This window comes from Atractosteus spatula, chromosome 14 (genome assembly GCF_055471065.1).
Source record: "Atractosteus spatula isolate fAtrSpa1 chromosome 14, fAtrSpa1.hap1, whole genome shotgun sequence".
NCBI lineage: Eukaryota > Metazoa > Chordata > Actinopteri > Semionotiformes > Lepisosteidae > Atractosteus > Atractosteus spatula.
In genome coordinates, this window is record NC_142719.1 from 38,486,829 (window position 1) to 38,502,762 (window position 15,934).

The 15,934-nt window shown below is 37.3% G+C and overlaps 1 protein-coding gene and 1 long non-coding RNA gene across 4 annotated transcripts; both read right to left on the reverse strand.

Annotated features, from left to right (window-relative positions):
- Positions 1 to 587: 587 nt before the first annotated feature.
- On the reverse strand, positions 588 to 5,315 carry gpx3 (glutathione peroxidase 3). 3 transcript variants are annotated; one of them, XM_088931990.1, is made up of 6 exons: positions 5,129 to 5,315; positions 3,234 to 3,387; positions 2,481 to 2,598; positions 2,254 to 2,353; positions 1,834 to 1,902; positions 588 to 1,521 (listed from the first exon to the last, which is right to left on the reverse strand). In XM_088931990.1, exons 1-6 carry the CDS (start codon positions 5,210 to 5,212, stop codon positions 1,480 to 1,482), a joined length of 567 nt encoding a protein of 188 aa, XP_088788116.1. In that variant the 5' UTR covers positions 5,213 to 5,315; the 3' UTR covers positions 588 to 1,479. The 3 variants fall into 3 exon arrangements, with proteins under 3 accessions (XP_088788116.1, XP_088788115.1, XP_088788114.1); XM_088931989.1 differs by having other exon boundaries at positions 1,756 to 1,902; XM_088931988.1 differs by lacking the exon at positions 588 to 1,521 and having other exon boundaries at positions 1,534 to 1,902.
- Positions 5,316 to 11,038: 5,723 nt separating this feature from the next.
- Positions 11,039 to 15,554, reverse strand: LOC148821305 (uncharacterized). The gene is made up of 3 exons (XR_016094137.1): positions 15,290 to 15,554; positions 14,536 to 14,724; positions 11,039 to 13,730 (listed from the first exon to the last, which is right to left on the reverse strand). It is a non-coding gene; the product is annotated as an uncharacterized LOC148821305 (long non-coding RNA).
- Positions 15,555 to 15,934: the final 380 nt, after the last annotated feature.

Genomic DNA, 15,934 nt, shown 5'->3' on the forward strand with positions numbered 1-15,934 from the left:
GTCAATTTTTTTAATTCATAATGCTATGTAGTTTATATTTTTTCTTTGTTTTAAGTGAAAAATGCTATTGGATAATTGGGCTTTATTATATAAAACCCTGGAGTCATTTTTGAAAGTATATATTAAATTCAGTGTGACTGAGCCATTCCTAATGATTCAATTCTAGCGAAACAATTTTCATAGTTCTCAAGTAAAGAGAATGACTTTCACATTTTTCTGTCGATTATTCTTTGTGCCATTGAAGAACTTCAGTTCTTCTGCGACTTGTGGTTGTTGAAGATATCATCAGTTTGAGAAAGGAGGAGGTCTTCTTGACATTGTTGTCAGTCTTGGAGTTATCATTGGTGAGAGGGTGAGGTGTTGGTGACATTCCAGACCTTTCACAGATACGGGTAATGTGGGTCACCTGAGATATCCTTTTTAGGTTCTTTGAGACTGTGTACTCAGTACATGCTTGCTATAACTTGTTGCACATAGGTGGACAAGGAATAACTAAAATAATAACTAGCAAAGCACACATTTCACAGAGTGATCGTTTTGTACTGGTAAGTCTGAATAGTTTCCAAGAAGCAAAAAGACAAAAGAAATCAGTTTAAATGCTTTATTGAACTGATAATACAAATCTGAATGGCCATAGATACAGGCAGGCGAGTTTGACAAAGCGGCATCACTCCGCAGGAAGTTCGGGGTAGCTTGAATGCACTAAAGAGCTGCTCCGATCCTGAGGGTTTCAGGTCAAGCCCCACAGGGTGTCTGCTTTCAGGCCTCACCTTCACTGACATGCCCACTTATAAACCAGCGCCCCCTTGTCTGTAGCCTTCAGTGTTACGGAACAAAGCAAGCAAAAGCAGGCACAAGTGACACAGAGTAGTTTTAACGTTGCATCACTGGGACATTTTTTTATTGGACATCTGTGTGCATCAGAGATAAGGTCACTTACAGTTGTAATTTCCCATTACCAAAATAGTTTGCATTATAATTTCCATTGGTTGGGTGTTGGATTAGAACTTTAGTAACTTAAAACATTTAACATTTAAACATTTAAATTTCTCTTTGGGTCAAGGTTGTTGCTAAACAGTTTACCAATATTATGTTTTGTGTTGAAAATGTGTCTTTACCACACTTATTTTATTAACTGTTATTAACAGGAGTTTTCAAAAGGGGGGGGGGTGTGACAATAAGAAACATTTGAATAGTATAACAGTGCGTTTAATGGAAAATTACTCCGGATGCAAGTACATGGGAACTTCAATTCTTCAACTAAGGACTTTCTAAGCTGTTTTGCTGCAGCTGATGAGCAAAGCCAGCTCCTTGATTATATTCAATAACGCAGTTAATTAACAATTATGGAGCTGACTGAGCCAAAATCTTGCAGTGACATAGATTGAAAGGTCCAACGTTTGAGTGACGGGGATGAAATAGATTCTAGAAGGGGTTCTGTTTCTGAGGCAGATAGGTACTGTGGGGTCAACTTCATATTCAGGAAAAAGATTGTTGCCTTGCATTGACGATAAAACTGAGCTGAAAAAAAAAATATATATATACAGTAACGTTACAAAAAGCATAGAAAGCGTTATTAAGAGGCATGTACAGAGAACACTGACCATTGTTTAAACTAAAAACTGGCATCTTTAATATATTTATGAGTGGATTTTATTTCTGTTAGTAATCTGACCATGTCCAGCTTGGCTTCTGTGTCTTCCTTTGGGCTCTTAAGTAATCCGTGATGTCTTTTCTAACCACAGGGACACTCACCCTGGGGTACCAGCGTTTCACTACTCTGCCATTAGGCCCCACCAGAAACTTCTCGAAATTCCACTTGATGTCATTCACCTTTAGGGGCTCCCAAAACAGTCTGTTGGTAGGATTTCCAAAGCTGTCGCCAACGGGAGGACAGGCATTCTGTTGAAAATAAACAACCTGTTTAAGAGCTTGCTGCACTGTAATACCATGTGTGACCTGAGCTGTTTCTTATCTGGAAAATGGACACACACAGAAAAGTGGATTTTGAAGAATTTTTTACTTAATGCAAGTCACAGAGTATGTGAAACTTAACATTTTTAGAAAATTGTCTAGAGAGGGTCTAATTTTCAGTTTTGTGTTTCATCAATATTGTATTTCCTGTTTATAGAGATGAGTGCAATAGAATACTGTAAGGCTCATATATTCCATATCCAATATCTAATAACACATCTGAGGCTGAAGCTGTCTCCTTTCTGACTGGCCTGCACCAGCAATCCTGCAAAGTCTCACCTTGAGGAACGTGAAGACACTTTGTTCTTTTTGTCCATTTACATCTCCCTTTTGAAAGATCTCAAAATCGGGAACAAATCCATTCCCGGGCCGGACGTGCCTAGAACACAAATATTAGCAGAAGGTAAGAACAGTAAGTAAAGCCTTCTGCACATTTCAGGACACAAACATCTGTGTTTCTGCCAGCTGTGTCCATGGTAACTGTATGGTTCCTGCAGAATGCTTACTTTAATGTGGCCAAAAGTTCGCTGTTGTCTCCGGGTTCTTGCTTCCCAAACTGATTACAAGGAAAACCCAGGACAATAAAGCCATAGTCTTTCAAGTCATTGTGCAGTGCATTCAGATCTGACCAAAAAAGAAAAAAGAATCATATTGAAAGAACAAAAAAGGCATGTTCCTTTGTCCTAATAAAGGAACTGAAATCTGCATAAGTATGAAAGGGAAATTCTGAGAATTTTGCCCATCTACTTCTAACTGTTAATAGTTGGTTAAGTCATGCATTACAAATCGGTTGTTAGTGAACTCTTGACTTAGTCAGGTGATTCGGTTGCTAAGAACATTTGCCATCTGGTCAGCAGGAAGTTGAGTAAATGAGAGCTCTCTGAGCATCAAGTAATTCAATTACCCCTCACTAACATCTACTTAAAGCTTAAGAATGAAAAGTGATTTAAAAAAATGCTATTTTGTACCATGGTGGGGGGGGGGGAATATAATTGGACTTTAGAAAATAATGCTAGAATAGGAAAAAACCTGAACAAAATTGTTACTACTGTGTGCAGTTGATCTATTTTTCATAATCATATTTGAAAAATGTTTTACATTACTAAAATAAATGTGTTTACTCTCATGTTTAAAAAAAAACACATTTACAAAAGTTTTGGTACAGTCTGGAGTAATTTGCAGGGTGCAAGAATTTGAGTTTGTAAGCTTTTCCCATTAATATTGAACAGTACTTAATAGACGTATTCTAATGTTTTTACCTAAGTACTGAAGAGTCAGGCCTCAGTAGGAAGCCACGTTGACAACCAGGATGGTTTTCCCTCTGTATTTGCTGAAAGAGATGTATTGGCTCCCATTTAAAGTCGTGGCACCATAATCATGAAAAGTGCCTTCAGCCGCACTGTCGCACGTAACCTGGAAAGCAATGCACATTCTTTAAGTGTTTAAATACATTTTTTTTGTCAGTCTTTTAACTGTTCAGGATCTGTTCAGGACCAGGTGCTTTATTATAACAAACAGCTATGTTATGGTGTTTGGGAACATGTACAGTATGCAGTGTCTGCGTAGCTGATGGCTGTGACTGCTTCGCATTACAGTCCTGAAAGCCTGCCAAGATGTCAGAAAATAAAGCGTGGGAGCACTGTAAACATTTGTTTTAAATAGTCTTTGAGATGCTGATTGATCTGCTCACAGTCACGTGTTGTGATTTGTGTAGGCCTACGAAAACAAGTTTTTATTGTTCACTTACACTAATGAAATCCTACAGACTAGGTCCAGTAATATACATGTTCCATGTGCTTCAGTGTAAAGCCTCCCTGCAATGAATTATAGCATATATAATAAAATATATAGTTACAGCATATTTATCTGAATGAACTAATTGCAGCTTAACATTGTGTCTCTCTTGACAATTGTATCTCAGAACAGGCTGTTGCTCAGTAGTAGGTATTTAAACTGGACCTCTAAAAGAGGCATCAGTGCATCTAGTCCTTATTGCATCACTATATTTTAGATATTTTGTCACGTGGTTGGTGTAAAACTACAAATGAAGCACCATTCTTTGCAAAGAGGCCAAGAGCTGACTAATTGTCAGTCGTGACTCAGGAGAGAGTCTCATTGGAGCTCTTGCAAAGCTCCCTGGCTGAGTTTTGCCACACAGTTACTGTGGCAACCTAGGCAGCTGCCAGCAGCCAGTTGTGAATTTGATTCATGTAAAAATACATTTTTAATAAACATTTGTGTTTTGTGTATTTGTGTAGATGGCTAAAAGAAGGCATTAGAAGTAGATAACATCCAGTGTTCATCCTAGAAAGCATACCTGTAAGTGCAAAGACGACCCTGTGACAACGGACCATTTAGTGTTATATTAAGCCTGTGGACTTCTTTTTTTTCTATGCTTTGACTATTTTGTTTCACTCTTTCCACTGAAGCCCATGCATGGAGCATCAACCTTCCCAAAACCCTCAGAGTGTCGTACTTGTTTTTCTTGCAGACTAATAATGCAGCAAACTGGAGGTTTGCTGCATCACAGCTCTATAATCCTTAATATCAGATATAAGGTCCGTGTCTTCTGAAAGAGCTTGTGGCATTTGTACTTACAATGTTAATTATTTTGATGAAGGCATACAGGCAAAAAGCATCACAAATGTATATACTATACTGTATGCATTTTCTTGCACAGTATCTTGAAGAAAGCACCATTCAACTGTAGTAATTGTATAAGATGGGACAAACCTATTTTATGTTTTGTGAATCACTTCTATTAAGGGTCCAGGGAGTCCAGGACATGATCTCTCCCTGCCCAGTAAGAGATCAGATCCTGTTGATCCTGCTGCAGCTGAGAACTAAACGCTGTCTGATCCTGTGCCAGCATTGAGTTCTGAATTTCGAACATGATCTTTTTCTCAAAAAACTATTTTACTGCTTAACTACCTATTTAAATGTATATGAATTATATTAATACATTCATTTTACTGTTTTCTAACATGATATTTAAACTCTACAACATACCTAAAACCAGTCTCTGTACAATTATCAAAACGCACGGCCGTAATGAATATTCACCCCCCAAAGAAGATGAACAACTGACATCTATGGTTATGTAATTCCAAAACACATAGAAGTAATATCCCAGTCAGAAATGATATGTTTTTACCTGCTGGTTCCCTGCTCCCAGACATGGCTCGAAAAAGCCCAAAAGAAGCAGGGCTAAAATCCAGTGCTTATCCTGGTTCCCCATTGCAGTGGGGCTCTTCTCTCTGCTGGCCCAGAGCTGGAGGTGTCTGGTGCTGATTTGGATTTTCCAGTGTCTTTATCACTGCCTGTGTTTCTCTCACTGACACCTAACAATGGCAGGAAGCCACGCATGACTCCAGATCAACCAATCCCCTGTTGATAAACAGTTTCTGAAGGTGGACCATGTCTGCTTTAACCCCTACCCTGTCAGTGAGCAAAAACCTACTGGGCACAGGATTGAAAGAGACACTAGAACCAGAAGTGAAAGGCATTAACTATACGAGTCCCTGAACACACTCAAGGGTAGCATTCTTAAAGTGCCTAGGAAACAACAGAACTGTACCGTGATAAGGGAAAAAGGTTATTCCAAATTTGACTTAACTCCTCAGATTCCCTAAAACACCTGGAAATTCTCCCTCCAAGTCAGGATCCATTTGTCCAAAAAAACTGTTTCTAATAAATAGTCAATGTGAACATTATTATTGTTGGCTTTGAATGGCTGATCAGTGACATTGTACTGATATTAGTAGTATGACTCAGAGACATGGTTTTATATATGTTCCAAACAGGGTTTGTCCATAGAAAATCTCCAGCAAATAACTCCAGCAATGAAGGTTAATGGTGGCTGTTGACTTAACCACTGTTTGCTAAATGTCTTTTCAGCTCTGGCTGTCATATTAAATACATTGTAGGTGTAATATGGAGGGCACAAATTCAAAATATCCTATACAGTATATCTTTTAAAATATGTTGAAAGTGCTTACAAACCTATAAATATAATACTAAATGCTTTTGCTTGTCAGGATTCACAAAAGAATTAAGATGATTCAGTTGTTTGTCACAGCTTTGCCTTCTGGAGGTCAGTTTTAGATGACTTTTTAACATAAACACGCGCCTGTTATTTGAGAGCCGAAACATGCCTGTTCTCGAAGGGACCAAAGGTATCACAGGATGTGACCTTGACTTGACCGTCCGTTCACCGGTCAAGCAAACATGGAGAAAAAAAAGTCACAAGCTCTTTATTACAGTTCATCAAGCTGTGTGTACAAATCAGTAATCTCATTATACTCACTGTAGCCCTCGGACTGGTCTGTTTTCAGGCAGGCAGTCCATCACAAATGGTGGTCTTGTGTGTGACTTTTCTTATCGGTAGTTCTGTTAGTTTTCTTCCCTGGTGAAGCAATAGTGTTGGCTATCCTGAGAGCCACGTCTTGTTGACAGATTATCTGATGCAAAATATTCAACACTGACCGGTCGTCTGCCATTAGTAAACAATAGTAGTTTTAGTAGTAATTGTAAATGTCGTTTTTCCTTAATATACTAGCGTTGTATGATGTTATACAGGACATTGCTGTTAATTTAAGGAATCAAAATCCAAAGTGTTTTTTTTAGAGGAGCTAGATAAAGGTTGGAGGTTTACACTGAATGGGTAAAAATGTGACATTTAGAGTATTTGAATTGCAAAAATCAGTACATTTGACCTTCTGGCATAAAATGTCCTCGATAATGTAACAGCTCTCACAATGAGAGTGGTTTGAAGTCACAAAAATTGTAAAAAGGCTGTGTCCTTGTCACTGAAGATTACACATCATCTTTAAGATGACAGAAATTATATTTCAGTGTATAATCTTCTTAGTGGGAAGATCACAGAGAGAGCATATTGTCTGGCTGAAAGGGATTGAAGCCAGATGTTTTTCTTCAGATGGTGTTAAAAATCTTTTTCTGTGATGGTACAGATCTCTTTGTATGCTGGCTGTTTTGAATATATTTGCTAATCTAATTTTAGCACTATTACATTTAAGCAAAATAAAAGGACTTCATAAACACTTACATATACAAAATGTTATTTTCTTTTCAATCATGATAAGCTGAAAAGCAATTAAGTCAAAGTACCCCGTTTCCCTACCATAAATTCTTCTAAACTAAACAAGGACGATCCCTGTATCAGGTTCTTTAGAATAAAAAAACTTTTGACCCATAATCATACATGCTAAACACAATTCAGTCATTAATTTAGTAACACTATTACTATTACTTTTAAGATTGTTTCGCTTTTTTATCAGGCTCTCTGCTTGTGCAGGGAGAAATAACAGTATGAAGTGAGAATAACTGGAAATATACAGTAGCAGGAAGGTAATTTTGCTGTGCCCTGACCTTTTGTGCGCTTTGAAACTGAGAGACCTTAGATTTCTTGAGATACTGTAAAGTTTTCATAGACTGGAAGACTGTTTGGAATTTCTTATACATTAGTGACACGTCAGAACTCAGTTCTCCGAGACCAAAAAGTCTTCATCGCAGCTCTTAAATTTCTTTTACAGATTACACTATGGGCTTTGTTTTATCAGACTTGCTCATGAAGAAATTCTAAAACAAATACCTAGGGATGTTATTGGTACTTTCTTATCTAGCCGTGACCTCATAGACAATATAGTTCAGTATCTTTGCGCTGACACTTCACTAAATTTTGCTGGCAAATTAGCCATGAAAATCCTTCTAAATATATCTCACAGTGTGATCCAACTGATAGAGCTAGTGTTTTCTGACATCTTATTCCCAGAAGTCACAAGTCTGTCACCACATTCATAATGTATTTTTGCCACTAGATAGTTATTGTGAAGTACTTACTGTAGTTTATATTAAACTGTATATATAGATATATAGGTATTAACTGTTGACACTGCAAATAATCTGAATAAAGCTAGTATCACTGGGCTATTTTTCCAGAATACAGTACTGTGTTTTTTTTTGTTTTTACATATTTTTGAAATGACTGAAACCAAGACTAAACACAAATTTAAAAAATAAATCTTATTAAGCCCACTGTCAAAATTTTGACCTACTCATGTTAAATTTCAACAACGATGACAACTAAATAGGCGATGCTGGCGTTGCCTGTGGACGATCATATAGAAGCCGCCGCGCTCTTTAGTTTCTGGTTTGCGGTCGTGAAGAGAGCCGATGATGTCTGCCGCTGGGTGTTTGAAACCCGTTGTTCGCCAGCCGTGTGCTTCTGCTGATTTTGTACTCTGACTCCGGAAACAAACACTTGTTTGCAGTGTTACCAAATTGCTTGCCGGTGTACCTCTCACTTGAGAAGACGTGGATGGTTTCAGGTACTGGATAGCTAGGGTTAGGGTTTGACAGACGTTGGAAGTAGATGTAATTTGTTTAGGAAGCTTTCTGAATTTTTAGAAGGTTAACGGTGTCCCACGATATTGATGTCTTGAGAACTATACAAAGTGTGATGACTTTGGCTGAAGCACCACCTTCTGGTTCAAGGAGTGTTCGCATCTCGTTCTTCCTTTTAAAAAACAAGCTGATCAACAAATTAATATTCAACACATTAAATAGTGTTCTTAGGATACCATTTTATAGTTCAAGAAAGTATTGTTCAACTTTGCCATTAACTGTTAGCCTCTTGATGTTAGTTTAAAAAGAATTTCAACAGTATTCTGATTAACCACCAATAACTGAAGTTAATTTTGAACAATCAGTAAAAAGCACGTGTAGCTTTGCGTAAATGGTCTTGTCTGCAGACAATCCAAGCAAACCTGCTCTTATGTGCATCCTGCATACTTTTGGTACTGAGTTCATAAGAAATTTAAAGGCTCCTAAACTCAAAGCTGTGACAGAAAGTACTGTAGAAAGCAAGCTAACTTTCTACCCTGTTGAACTGCTCAGTTCACACGAGAGCTTCATTTTCTAAAACTTCAAAACAAGACTTTACTGTCTCAGTGGCACTAAAGGCTTACCATCTTAAATGCTCTGCAATTGCCAATAATGATGTCACTTAAATTTCAGTGACACTTTTGTCACCAGTTTCGTTTTAAATATTAGTGCATTTAGAAAGTGCATTCTCCATTTGCAAACGAAGTATCAACAGATCAGTATTTGTCAACAAAGTAAGAGCTTTTATCTTGTTAAACTTTTGAAACGTATCCATTAATTGCAGCAAGGTTGTTGTTAATTTTTGCCTATGAAGGAATGATATGAGTGGTCTTTAGAGTACCTCTGTCAACACCAGTCGAGTCGGTTCACTTTTATTTGAATTGGCAAGCAAATCTCTCTGATATGGGGCAAATATTTAAACCTTTTAATTTTACTTGCAAAAAAAACAGGATTGAACTGGTCCTGGAAGGATTTACATAATTATTCCCATCTGCATTCACTGAGTAGAAGTTAGATGCGAAGATATCAGCTGAAACCTCTTAGCTACACTACTGTTTTTTTGCAGGAAAGATCCAATTATTTTTTCAACAGAGATCATTTAAGCATTATGCTTATGAAAACCTGAAAATCACATGAAAAACACTGTAAATCCATTAAACTATCAAAAGCAACTTTTTTTACATTGTAGAATTACAGTGGAGAAGGACAGTTAAAGGCATTCATGATTTTGAGAGAGAGAATGTCTAAAATGTGTCGGCTTACAAAACCCCCGTGTCGTAAATGGTTTCTCTCATGATTCAAAGTGAAAATGAAGAGCAAAACCAAGCCAGAGACAGCTAGACTATTCCAGAAAGCAGATAAAAGAAGAAGATTGTGAGATAGCTAGTGATGTCATTTAAACAAAGCATGAAGTACAGTGGTTTTGCTGTGAATGCAATACATTTGGCTGATCTTTTAAGTATTTTTTTTTCATTTTTATATAGTACATCACAGTGTTTTTAAGCTTGAACTCAAAATTTCAAAAAAGTTTCAGGCCCAGGGTTATGTAGCAGTGTTGTTCTTCAAATGTCATCTTCTGTTGAGTGGCATTGAGATGCTAAAAAATCTACAGTTTCTTTAAAACAATAGACTTGTAGGTTTTGCACTACTTGACCAAATGACAGAGCAAAGCTGTGAAATAAAAAGGCACATTTACAAGAATTGTATTCTTCCCAAATTGGCTAGGTTAATGGGTAGGTCTTTTCTAAATGGTTCCTGTATCTGTGCGCCTTGTGCACTGTACTTCCACCACAGGCTCAAAGTTGTCACACCCCTTACCTGTAGTAGGAAACTGTTTGGTAATCAATGGAGGGATACAGTACAATTACTATTGTTGAGAATACTTTGGAACCTATAAACCATGTGGTTTTATAGCAGTTTTTCTCTGTTTTGTTTTTCTTCTGAGTTCTATCTTTAAAAAAGTCCTCGTCTGTTTTCATTCTTATCACATAGCGGCTAAATCTGAGTATCCTGTGGAATGTAGGCGAGTTGAGACCTCAGGTTTTAACACCACTGTCCAAAAATAGTGTCTTTGTAAACCTGTGACTTTTAATTCGACAGCAGGAATTTCCATGAACTGACCGAAAAAAAAAAGATCAGGCAGTAATTCAGGTCTAGCGCCGACACTACAGGTTTTCGTACAAAGACCAACCTTGCCTCATCTTGTCTGGAACTGTGTAATCTGTTTTTCAGAGAAGTACATTCTTAGTGTCCATATCCAGGATCCGGAAATAAAAACCCCTCTCTGTTCACTATAAGAAATGATATGAGCATTGAGTTAAAACCTAATGCAGGATTTCCTTGTTCTTTTCCAGGAGCAAAACACGCCTGCTGGTCTTGTTTCAACCAAGCACTCCATTACACAATTGAACCCTTAATTGACTTAATGACAGGATTAATTTGAACTGTTTGATTTTTGGCTCTTAAACATGTTTGAGGTTGCCTTTTAACTACAGCATTTCGGAAATAAAATAAATAAAAATCTGAACAGAGAAAAGTCTGATCGACCAACTGTTAGTTCAGTTGAAGCTTTGATTAAGTAATTAAGCTCAGCTGTAATCAAATGAAGCAAATGTGTGTGACACCCCCCAGATATGTTGTGAGCTGACAGTTATTATTAATGCATTTTCATTTTTATTTTATTGGACTGAATACACTTCCATGTTACTTACCTGGAGTCTGTAACCAGACAAATGAAGGATTTAACACACAGTTAAGTTAAGTTTAATTAAAAAAAAATGTCTTAAGCTGCAATTTGTAAGCTGATCTACTGTACTTTCCACAGAGACCGTGTTTCCCAGCCTGTACAATGGAAGACTGAAAGTAAGAAAAAAGAGAGAAAAAAATCCTGTTCAGGAAGAATACAGTATATTGCATCCTACTTTTGAAAAAGATAAACCATTCTTTTAACACTTTCTTTTGTTCTGGATTTTCATTCACAGTGCTTACACATATACACAAAACAGAAGAAAAGAATGAATGTATCACACGTCCCTTGCACAATCTTGCATTTGAATGACGTGCTATAACAAGCTGCAGCATGGTGAATTTATGCAAATACGTTTATCTATCAGCTATCTGTCCTTGTCCATTTATTTTGACAACAAATGAGCCCAATTTAATCGATAATACAGAAAATTGACTAATTAATGACTACAGCTTGTTGAGAAAGGGTAGGCTGATATTTATTTATTGTAGCGGGCACCAGCATTAAGTCCTGAAATGAAAGCACCTGACATGAACCCTTGAGGCAGACAAGTAAATTTGTGTCATCTGGTTGTGCAATCAGGATTTACTGTAGGCTGTTTGGGGAGAAGTCAAAACTGCAAAGAGCTGTATCATTTCCTAACTATACCTACTGTAGGTCAATACTAAAACCCCTTATTCTCCATTCCTGCTATTACAATAATGGGTAAGACAATCTTCAGAAAAGGTGTTATGCTCTTACAGAAATCTCTACTGAGGTGTCTTTTACCCTTCATGTTAAAGTTAACAGAATAAACAGTATGTGTTTTTTCTTTGACACAACTGTATGGTACACAAAAAACTGCATCTAGTGAGTGTGTGCATTTATAAAGAGGCAAAATACCATTATTTTCACATCAGAAGTATCTGTGATTGACAGAGACAGGGTTTGAGGAAGATGTTTACTGTATTGTGTAAGATACTGTACACACTTGCTTCCTGTTTACAGAGCTTATTAGCAGTACTGTATGTATGGTATAAACAGAGTGCAGAGGCTTCCTGTGAGAGAGACTCTGGAGGAAAAAGACCCTGTCACACAGCACTGTGTTTTCGAAAATGCCAAAAGCAGGAACAAACGTACAGTATGTGTGTAACTACACAAGTAAAAAGCACAAGAGTTACACATTTGATTTTGCACTGTAAGGTTTTGCTTTTCTTACAGTGTCTGAAACTATAGTAGGGGTAGAAACTAAGACTACCGTTTAATACAAGTCACATTTCATTTAATAAGAGTTTTTTTTTGGTTACCAGTTTTATTATGTTCAATTTGAAGCCTGACAGCTCACCAACAAATCAATTCAAAAGTTTTATTTATTAGATATCTTTGACCTTGAGCACAACTGACTGGCAGATTGTGAATTAAGAGGACAAGGGTACTGTGCATTTGCCCACAGAACAGAAAACTGGCAAAACAACAGAGACAGTGGGGAAAACATGTTTCTTATGTAAACAGCATGAAGCCATAGTGGCCATTAATTGCTCACTTCAGTCAGTACCCTTTATAGTACCCTGCCTCCTGCAGCTGGCTGGAATACAGTGCACTGGCAACCCTTTTTTGTTCTTGTGTACTCTTCTTTTTGTGAAATCTTCCACAGAATCGATCATATTTAATAGTTTACATTGTCAGTTTAATATAATTTTATCCATGGCCTGTACATCTAATGATAAAATATAAAAGACTGTAAAGACTGCAGTTTTAAAGCAAATGTCCTGCATTATAAGCATTTTTAATGCTGTTTGTACTGTAACTGTACTGTAAAGACTGCTTTTTGATAGCAAATGTTCTGCTTTATAAGCATTTGTAATACTGTTTGTACCGTAACTTTACAAAAATAGCATAACATAACCAGTACAACATCATCTCTCAGGTCGGACAGAAACAAAGTGTTCTTTGGTTTGGGATGGAAATGTATCCCATTCATATGCTAAAAACAACTTCTTCTTCATACCACGCACTGTCCCTTGAGTGAGAACCCCTTTAGAATAAACTCTTCTATCCCAGCACAATTCAATTGAAGCAATGAGGTCTCAGCATTCACCAGACAAAATCTTATTACCAGGCACTTAAGTTCATCTTCCTGAGGCAATCATGTAGGATTAATCATGTAGTTGTGAGTAGAAACAAAACCTAGAGGTAAACCACCAGTGTGTACGTCCTACTGTATCTTATTGCAGGAAGAAAGGATGCCTTTTTTTCGAATGACTACGATCCTCTTATATGGTGTTCAAAATTCTTGCGGCAGTCTAGAAGATCCCTTTCAAGGCCCTTGCACACTTGCATCAGACTCACGTGTTCTGTGAACAAACAGCAGGTGGAACGTTTTGGCATCGTTCTGCGGAAGAAGGACTGTTCATTCATGCCGGAGTCATTCATTCTCATTTCTGCTTGGGTTAGTCCGAATCCTGTAGATTATGACGGACACTGCCGGACACAGTAACAGGGAAGTCATAACCACAATCGTGGCCAGAATAACCATGACAATGGCCCAGAGGTCCAGAATGTGTTGTGGTTGCACGGGGTTTTCCATTAGTGGGCTTTCCATGGTATTGACGGACACTGGCTTCCAGCCCTTTAAAAAAAAATCAAAAAGAATAAGACAGATTTGTAATTGGATCATTAAAAATTTAAAACATTATTAGTGAAACTCAAAATCTGGATGGGAGTGTGGAGCAACGTTAGGGTTCTAGACTACTAACTGGAAGACAGGAGCAAGTTATTCTTTGAAACAGATAACTTGGAGCTACTTCAAACAAATAATTGGCAGTAACATAAAACCAAAAAATAATTCACCTTGCAAAAAAAAAAAAGAAATATGTTTCAGATCTGAAGTACATAACTTGTAGCTCTCCCTAGACCCCCACATCCAACTAAAGATGAACTATTAAGGCAGTGAATGATTAACTCTTCCCATTGATCTTAGTGTTACTGTACATCAGTCCTAGCTCGGGAATGAGATTTAAGACACCTATGACATCAGTCTGCTGATGTCAGTTTGAGCACAGATTTTTAATCAGACTTTTAAACTTTGTACCGATATCTTTTCAAATTGGGTAACTTTTGTATCCTCAGAGATAGAACCTTATTGCGACACAGGGTGGTGACGAGGGGTGGGGCTTATTTCACAACTAAAAGAGGTGTAGAGGCTAAAATACACATCTACTGTTTAACTCTCAGCAGATACCTTTGTTTGGCAAACAGATCTTTTGTGTAATGTTGGGTCAGTGATTTTATTTGTTATCTGTGATGGAAAGTACTTTCTGTGATAGGAAGTACATACATGTGGAGAAAGAGTACTCAAATGTACTCAAGCAGATTTCACTGGGTAACAAATTTATTGCTCTTTTGGAATAATAATAATAATAATAATTGCTTACACTTATATAGCGCTTTTCTGGACACTCCACTCAAGGCGCTTTACAGGTAATAGGGACTCCCCTCCACCACCACCAATGTGCAGCATCCATCTGAATGCAGCAACATCCGGAATGTTGAATTCATACTACATTTTAAAGGTTCCCAGCTAGTGTCCATGTTTTTCAATTAAAGGTCTGAGAACCTAGCTCCTAGAAAAATTAAAATATGGACATTTTACATTTTTATGGCATTGGAATATATTGATATATTGATGAGAAAAAAAACATCATATCAGAAGCACAATGACATTTGCAGAAAACTGTTTTTTACTTTGAAAAATCCCTTTATATCTATTTTTTATTGCCTTTTATATCTGAAATTCGTATTTTGTCTATTTTTAAGAAGAAATAATTCAGCTCTTTTGATTAATGCGTCATATTTGTAATCCAATAATCGTGAAAATCGTATAAAAAGTCTCACAGGCGGACTATTGTAATATACAAGTAAATCACTAGACGCGTAAAGACGATGAGATCAACAGGAATTACAATAGTTCAACGATGATCAAGTAATTCCACACATTTATCAAAATGTACGCACTAAAGGCAACACTAAAATTTTAAAATGTGCTATTAGACTAAAAAAGACCAAACTACGGTAAGGCTCGAACAACACAAAACAACAGTAAAACGTAAAAAGGGTGCTGACTGATATTTCCACTCCTTTATCTTTTTAAAATGTTTAAAATGTTGAAAGCGATAATAAAATCCTCACCTTATCAAGAAAGCTGTTCACTCTGACCTTGACACACCAGAGACCCAGATCTTCAAGGAAAGTCTTTAAAAAAGTATCGGAAACTTCCTAGCGCATCGGACAGCCCTACTGTGGTTAAACGCTGTACATTTTTCTCGATATAATAATTACTTTTTGGAATAAAAGGATATCGTCGTTGCTGCCTAGTGGAAATTAGTTTCGTGCGTGTCTTTCTCCTGACGTGCTGACTAAGATACTACTACAGTCCACAAGATGACGCTTGTTCGTACATAAGGAAATGCTGATTGATTGGTTGAAACGATGTCTTGAAACAGATGTTTCCACAGCTGCACAGAGGGGAAGTTTTAGTGTGCGTAAGCGTCAATCACCGAGGTTCAAGTCACATTCTGTTGTCTCGTTTTGAAAATGAACAATTACGCTTTATAGATGAGCTAACTTTAACGCACCATTGGATTTTAAAATACTGTAACTTATGGTATTAGTATGTGCAGACTGAGTAACATTAAATGATACGCATGATAAATATGATGACCGTGAGGAATGCCTTCTAGTCTCTCCCGATTGTGTGAACTACATTACCCATAAACACCCAAAGACGCCATGACACTATGTCACATGACGAAGCTCTTGTTGTATCCCGAAGCC